The sequence below is a fragment of the Emys orbicularis genome, chromosome 4, assembly GCF_028017835.1.
Source record: "Emys orbicularis isolate rEmyOrb1 chromosome 4, rEmyOrb1.hap1, whole genome shotgun sequence".
NCBI classification, from domain to species: Eukaryota; Metazoa; Chordata; order Testudines; family Emydidae; genus Emys; species Emys orbicularis.
The window spans coordinates 150,092,645-150,100,686 of NC_088686.1; the positions used below are offsets into that span (position 1 = coordinate 150,092,645).

Consider the following 8,042-nt stretch of genomic DNA (forward strand, 5'->3'; position numbering starts at 1 on the left):
CATCCAAGGGTCACGTTAGACTTTTTTGCCACAGTGTCAAACTGACAGCTTAGGTTGCATTGTTTGTCCACTGTCTCCTTTTCAGAGTCATTGCTTTCCAGGAACAGTCCCCCATTCTGTAGGAGACATTTGCTCCTAGATTTCTGACCTTGCATCTGGCTATATTAAAACACATTTGTTGGAAAGGGACCAACTTTCCAAATGATCCAGATCATGCTGTATGACTGCCCTGTCTTCATTGTTATTTGCCATTCCACCAATTTTTGTGTAATCTGCAAATTTTATCAGTAATGGTTCTTTTTACTTTTACTTCCAGATCATTGATGAAACTGTTGAAAGCAGTAGCCTTAGAACAAATCCATTTGTAACCTCTCTAGAAACATCCTCCATTTGAGGGCGATACTCAACTGACAACTGTTGTTAGTGTTGCTAGTGCTGCTGTTCTTGGAGCATCTGTGTATTCTGCACCAGCGTAGATTGTTGATTCAGCACACCTCAGTGTTACTCCTAAAGAAGGCCTGTAGGCTCGGTTCAATGGCGAAGGCTCAGCAAAGGTTTATTGTCAACAAAGCACGGTATCAGAGCCCCACATACCAAGCTGCAGGTTCACTAATGCATTTTCTGCACTTTATTACTTCCAATTTAAATTGATTGCTACTTGATTTCCCTTTTTCCATTTGTTTATATATTTCTAATTGCTGCCTTTATTTCCCCTCTTAACCAGGATGGGCTTTTAACCCGTTTTCCTCTTTTGTGATTGTAGAATTGTGGCTCTTTTGGACATGTAATGAACTCTTCTTAAGCAACTACCAATTTTCATTCATATTTTTGTGTCTAAAGGTTTTCTCCCAGTCAGTTTCACTCATAATATTCTTCAGCTTTGGAAAATTATCCCTTTTGAAGTACTTAGCATATACCTTTCTGGTTGGGTCTGTCCTCTGCTCATACTAAATGTAAACAGCACGTAATGTGGTGAGGGCACATTCATTCCTTATCCTTAAGGGTTCCTTATGTCAGGACCAGCAGATACAAGCACAACCCCAACAGCCTGGGGTCCTATATGTAAAGGACGTTGAGATCTGTGGGTAAAAGGCACTAGTTGCTCCCCAACTGCACTCTTTGCAGGTATGCTGTGAAGGTGACAGATGTCAGTGTTTTGACTTGTGCAGGACTGGAAGAGGGACTCTAGATAGGACAGGTGTCTATGAAGTTTTTGCATCTCACTGGATTTTATCTCCCCCTTACCACATTTTGGAGGAAATATGTTTTCTCTTGCATTGACCTTTTCTGTCCTTCCTGGATCTCAGTAGAAACTCCAGTGTCCTTGTGCATGCTTGTAAATATTAGATTTTCTCAGGCAGGAAGTTATTCCCTGAGACTAAAGTTTTATGCACATACACTCACATGTATAAAATATATGTACCCACACAAACAGTATATCTAGTTACATTTTAATTATATCAGGATAAGAAAGAGTTAAATAGTAATAGGAGCAAAATATCAGTATTATAATTTTACTGCTGAGGCAGCATGGACAGATGTTACTGAGAGTACAGTTAATACTACACTCATACCCTTAAGCCAGAAAGAGTCATACCTAATTCCTGGCAGGTTATATAAAGAAACCCATTATTAGAGACCCCTGGGAAATGAAGGGGGAGGAGTAAAAAGTGTTTTTTCTGACATTATGGTATAACTGAAGGACTACCCCAGGACAAAGAGACATGTGCTGCAGTCTGAAGTCATGGCAGTGAGGTAACCTAATGTGCCAGTGAGTGGAGAAGCTTGGCACTAGTCTGGGCTAACTGGATCCCTCCTGCCCAACTCACCATGTGCTCACCAAAGTCAAGTTAATCTTAATTGTATTGTATTTCTCATGTCCATGTAAATGGAGAACTGGGCTGTTGCTATGTGATATGTTATGGATCAGATTCATGAAAACTTAACGGCAGCTAGTGGTTACTGAGGATGTGTTTGGGATGCTAACAGTGGAGTAAGAACCAGCAAAGCTCTAAGGACAAAATAAATGAGATGGGAAGGCAGGTTGGCTACTGATGAAGCAGGAGAGCGCAACAGCCCTACTATAAGTGAGAATGCACACGTCTCATCGAGGCCAAGTCACATGCAGCCACGCAACCCCCTTAGCCACCCAGACTGCTTCCCCAGGATCTGTCCAGTCTCCACTGGGACCTGAGCACTCCCATTTCTAGACATTCTTCAGACATAGTTATTCTGTATGGTGCTTCTAGCTATGCTGCATATAGCTGTTTATAGAGACTTGATTCCCATTGGATATGACTAACTTCTGAGTCATTTATTGCCATCAATCTTTTGCAAAATAGGTTCAATGCCCAAATAATTTCTGTATCTACTTGTGTGGGTAGATTAAAACTCCTCCTCCCATGTGAAATGGTGGAGTGACTGAGGGAATTTTTTCAAATTAACTACAGTTTGAATCTTATTAATTTTGGACTAGATTCACAAAAGGACTTAGGCATCTAACTGCCATTTTAGGCAACTATATTCCAGAATGAAGCCCCACTGGGATTCACAAACCCCATGATCTGCCATTGAAGCCAGTAGGTGTCACAACTTACTTGGCACCTAAATTTTTGCAGTAAGCATTCTCTATGTGCCTACATTTCTGCATGTGCACTGCAGCCCCACCCCAGGCCTCTGGATACCTAGGCCCCAGAATGATGCATGAGCTGGGGGAATATAGGCATTCCTCTGCCAAAGTTGCCTGTGGGGATTGATCCATTAAGTGTGGTCATAGCTCATCTACTAAGTTGGACCTCTATAGGGGAGCTTATGTAAAATGGCTGGGTGGCAGAGAGGACCTCCCTTCTAACTTTCAGCTCGCTGGTTAGAGTACTCAACTGGGATGTTGTGAGATGCGCCCCGCCCCCCAGTTCAAGTCCCCCCTCTACCTGAGAAGAGATTTGAACAGGGTTGTACTACCATTCAGGTGAGTGCCTACACACAAGGCAAGGGGATATTCTGATGTGGGTCTCCATCAGTCTCTGCTGTTGAAGCTGTTCCATTGTGAATAAATAATTTTAAAAAGTCATTGGAACAGGGAGACTGGATCCTGGGTCTCCCAAGTAGCGCTCTAACCATCAGGATAGAGAGTCATTCTCATGCTTGAGATCTTTCTTGCTCTGGCCGAGTGACTCATTATTTATTTATAGTAGAACAGGTTCAACAGGACAGACTGAAGGAGCCCCCCATATCAGAATATCCCATATATAGCAGGTGAGTGGGGCACTCACCTGAGAGATGGCAGATCCTTTCTCACCTCAGGTGGAGATAGGGCTTGAGCTGGAAATCTTTCATATCCCAGGTGAATACCCTAACCACTTGCTAAAAGTTATGAGGGAGTGTCTCCTTGCAAAAATGGTGTAGTCACCTAACCACAAGAGAGAGTTTGCAGCTGAAAATCCCAAGCAAAGCGGGGTGCTGAACTTCCTGAGTGGAGCAGAGCTTAGGACACCTCCCTCTTCTTGGAATCTCCCATTGGCTAATTGAGATGGGGAACTGCCTAGCATGCTAGCTTTTGCGAATCCCATTCTGGGATGCCTGTCTCTCCCCATTCATTGTACAGGGAGCCCCAGTGCCTGACTTAGACTTCATTAATCCCAGTGATTTTCTAGGCACCTGAAAGTTAGATGTGGTGATGCTGAGTGCCATCATGCCTAAGTTTCTTCGTGAATCTAGCCCTTTCTGTGCATGCTACTGCCTCTCTTTGTTATGTCTATCTGGTTTCTGGTCACACTGCAGCCAGTGGGAGCCAGAATTAAGTCCTTCTCCAAAATAAACAATTAGGGAAAAATAACCATCTGTAATTCCTATAGCAGCCCTCAGTTCTAAGCATCCAGGTTGGCTATATGTCCATGGTAGTCTTTTTGTTGTGATGTTACTGTCCTGTGTAGTCACTAAACTCATCAATAAAATCTTTTTTAAAGCAACATTTGGTTTAAAAGTCTGAGAGGAAAATGAGTGTTAAAGTAATTAGATTTCCAGTCCCAGTTTCCATGTGAGGATATAATTGGAACATTTGTTCCAATTACATTTGCTTTATAGTTCAGTATGAATTTTCAATAGATAGGTTTGAGATAAGAAAGCAGCAATTCAAATGCAATTATATAAACAGTACGCTCAGCCTGGTATTAGCTTGGAGAGTATAAAGCACAGTGAGAGCTTGTGCTAGGTCACAGCCTCTCCAACTCCACAATGCAGACTCAGGCTCCTGTATTGAGGAAAGATTCAGCTGCCAACAGGTTGGTCTTTGCAGGTTCAGCATTGTTGCAGCTACTGGGTGTTGTAAACTGGACAACATAATGGCTTTGGCTGGGGAAACTAGACGCTGAGAGAATTCAGAGGGTGATGTCCATAAATTTGTAGACACTGTCAGTTCAACTTTGGAGGCTGTTGAGCAGACCTTGGAGCTAATAAGAGCTTCATTCTAGGGCTCCCTCAGCATGTATGGGAAAGGTCAGCAGCTCTGGTAGATGGTTGATTGATTTGAACTCTTTACTGATCTGTCATTTGTTGTCATTTACAAGAATGTTACTTAATTACTGGCAGTGTGCATATCTCGCCAGCTCCAGTCAGTGGGCCTCTATTAAAACAGCCAATTGGAGTGTCAGAAATGTGATGATGTAGTCTGTCTACACAGCCATTTCTTTTCATTCTGTCACCATTTTATAGGACTCGCTTTCTTTAAAGCCAATGGGATTATTTTAGGTTTTGTGTTTGAACTCTAGAGCTCATTGTTTCTTTCATGTGTCACATTTCTTAGATCCTTTAGTAGGGAGGGTTGGGGAAACTTCCTGCTATTTTATTGTATCAGCATTTTAGGACTCATTAACAGAAAGCTCCATGTAATGGGATTTAATAGGAGGAAGTGAACATGAGATTTGCCTCATTGTTCCGTGTTTTGGCACCCTGCCTCTGGCAGCAGTCAGTACTATTTCAAATAAAGGACTGAGGGTAGTGGAACTTTGTCAGGTTCTTGTTAGATATAATTTAATTGTCTTTCCCTTTTGTGAATAATATAACTGGTTCCGCAGTGGCTTTTCAGAACATGGCAGAAGGTCACATCTAATGCTTTCTCCTTTGATATTTTGTCTTTTCATCTAGCATGAGTCCCATCTTTCTGATGTCCCTTCTCTTTGGCCTGACTTTTGGGCAGGCAATGTCTTTTTGTGCACCCACTGAGTATATCATCCACGTGGAGAAGAGAGAATGTGCCTACTGCCTGGCCATCAACACAACCATCTGTGCTGGATTCTGCATGACACGGGTACCAGGCGCTATTCTGTTCTAGGCGGGTGCTTCTATTGTGCCCACTGCTGTGGTATGAACATCTGAGCTCACTCATTACTTCCTCTAGAAAATCAGTGGGACAAACCATTTATCTCTTACTTTATTTACGATAGAAAATCACACACTTGCCACATTTGGCAAATCATTCAGACACAGAGGCGATGGGGGGAGGGAGGAGAAGCCATCTGATGGATCTGGTGCCTATAGCAAAAATGTTGTAGTAGAAGATTGGCGGCTTCTTCTCCTATGAATCTGGGGGTTAGGATGGAAAAGAGGTTCTTCTCCCACTTAATGAGGGACAGAATTTTTTTAAATTACTAAGCGAATTGTTTCAGTAACTTCTGCCTCATGTGTGCAGCTGGTAAGTCAATGCACTGATCACAGTGATGGCAGTACAGTGTGGGGAGAGAGGTGTCTCTTATATAGGCAGGTCCCGTGCTACCCTTAGAGCCAGCACCTAAAATTCTACCCTTAAACCAATAGGCAGTCAGTGCAGGTCACGGAGCTCTGGTGTCACTCGTGGGTTTACCTCTGAGCCAGGCAGCAGGTGCAGCATAATGTGGAAATCTTCATAGAGATGTGGAGACTATTCACATGCAGATTTTCAGTGAGGGATCTCAGTAGAATAGTGGTTCCCAAACTGGGGTTCGTGAACCCCTGGGTGTTCGCGAAATGTTACAGGGGGTTCTCAGGAAAAAATTCCCTAATGGCAGACAGAGCTGTCCCTAGGGACCCCGGGCAGCATGGGGCCGGCAGCCCGGAGCCCCTGGACTTCCAAGAGCTAAGCAGATCAAAGCAAGCCTATCTATCACACTGAGGAGATTTAAACTTCAAGACTCCTTATAAGAAATGGAAAGGGAGGTGGATATTTTTTGCTGTTTTTAAAATTAAATAGGCAGCTAGTCTTGTTTTTAAAATGATTATAAAGAACAAGTTTAAGCTTTGTTGTAACGTGTGTTGTTTGCGTGGACTGCTCAAGACCTGAATGCTTGTGTAGGAGGAACTCTTTGAGTTGGCTTCTTAAATACCTTCATGCTGGTTCACATCTGATGCTCCTTGATGAAACATAGGAGCCTTGTCTTATAACAAGCTTATTCAAAGTGATACAAGCTACGAAAGTGAGATCTTGGAAGAGTGTTGCCGTTTTCATAATGTAATCAAAATACTGTAATGATAAATAATAATTAATAATAGTGTGTAATAAGCATGTCATAAAAACAAATTGTGTATTTCCAAGATCATTGCTTTTATAATTTATACTCAGGAAATATTCATTTTTAGGAGGCGGTTCGTGAGACCTGACATTTTAGTGAAAGGGGTTCACAGGTTGTTAAAGTTTGGGAACCACTGCAGTAGAACTACACTAGAAATGCAGCCATTACAGTCTGCAGGGAAAGATAACTGCCTTCTGAACACAATCAGAATGACTCAGGGAGGTCTTGAGTCACTAGGTCACTTGTGTATCCTTCAGTAAAACAGAATAACAACATCTCTTTTTTTTTTGTAGGACAGCAATGGTAAGAAGCTGCTCCTCAAAAGCGCCCTGTCCCAGGATGTGTGCACGTATAAAGACATGGTGTACAGAACAGTGGTACTCCCTGGCTGCCCACGACACATCGTCCCCTATTACTCTTACCCAGTGGCGACGAACTGCAAGTGTGGTAAATGTAACACTGATTACAGTGACTGCATTCATGAGACAGTCAGGACAGACTATTGCACTAAACCACAAAAGTCCTATAATGTGTGAGCTTATTACTGAATGAGGTAGAAATGTACCTTCTGCCCCACAGCTAGCTAGTGGCTATCTATAACTGAATCATGAATAAAATTGTATTTCACAACAGAACTGCAAGTTGGTCTGTAGCATTTTTTAATGTAAAGGAATCCTAGCAAATTTACTGTTGTATCACCCTGATAGGACAAAGCAACTGCAACACTGGAGGGCACTGGTGGAAGTGAAGGGAGGCAAAAAGGATAAAAATAATTGGTGTGCAGGGAGGAGTTAGGCATTGCTAGGGGGATGCGCCCTGGCCTATTGGATGATGTTCTAAGATGTGGTGATGCTGCTGTGTCATCTCCAGGCTCAACACCTGATTGTGATTATTTATTTTGGATCTGTTCCATGCCCTTTCGTGCCTTCTAGACTGGGTCACTGCAGTGTGCTCATTTCCTCTTTGCTCTCAGGTGCTGACATCCATGTATACAGCTTAATACTGTCTGTCTGAGAGATGCCTCTCCCCATGTGTAGTGTCCTTGGGTGCGCAAGCTATATGTCCGTGGCTTTAAACATCTGGGGCTGGGACTTCCAGAATCAAGGACTTTGCATTGAAAACCCCCCTTCCCCACTTGACTGAAGGAGCCTGAGTTTGTTGAGTTTTATGGCTTATCTGTAATTTATGTTGAAGGGTAAAGGGACTGGGGGCAAGTTGAACCTTCTGTTTGAGTTTTGTTTGTAAAGATTATATGAAATGTGGTTCGGACATATTGGGCTTGGTCACTTTAAAAAAATAAATAAAATAGGTGGCACGTGGTCCTCTCCCAATGTACGTTAAGTGGAATTACACATGCCTTGCTCCTCAATTTGGAGTCTACACTCACTCTGTGCACAGTAAGTGGCAGCCTTCTTTTAGGTGCTGAGCAGGCATGGGTGAAGAGTCTGTGCCCACTCGTAGGGAAGTAAGAGTAGGTGAATGAATGAATTTTTGCCTCAC

General features: G+C 42.8%; 1 protein-coding gene across 1 annotated transcript; it reads left to right on the plus strand.

The window, feature by feature from the left end:
- Window positions 1–4,233: 4,233 nt before the first annotated feature.
- On the plus strand, window positions 4,234–7,078 carry TSHB (thyroid stimulating hormone subunit beta). The gene is made up of 3 exons (XM_065403931.1): window positions 4,234–4,280; window positions 5,143–5,305; window positions 6,836–7,078. Exons 1-3 carry the CDS (start codon window positions 4,234–4,236, stop codon window positions 7,076–7,078), a joined length of 453 nt encoding a protein of 150 aa, XP_065260003.1.
- The last annotated feature ends 964 nt before the right edge of the window (window positions 7,079–8,042 follow it).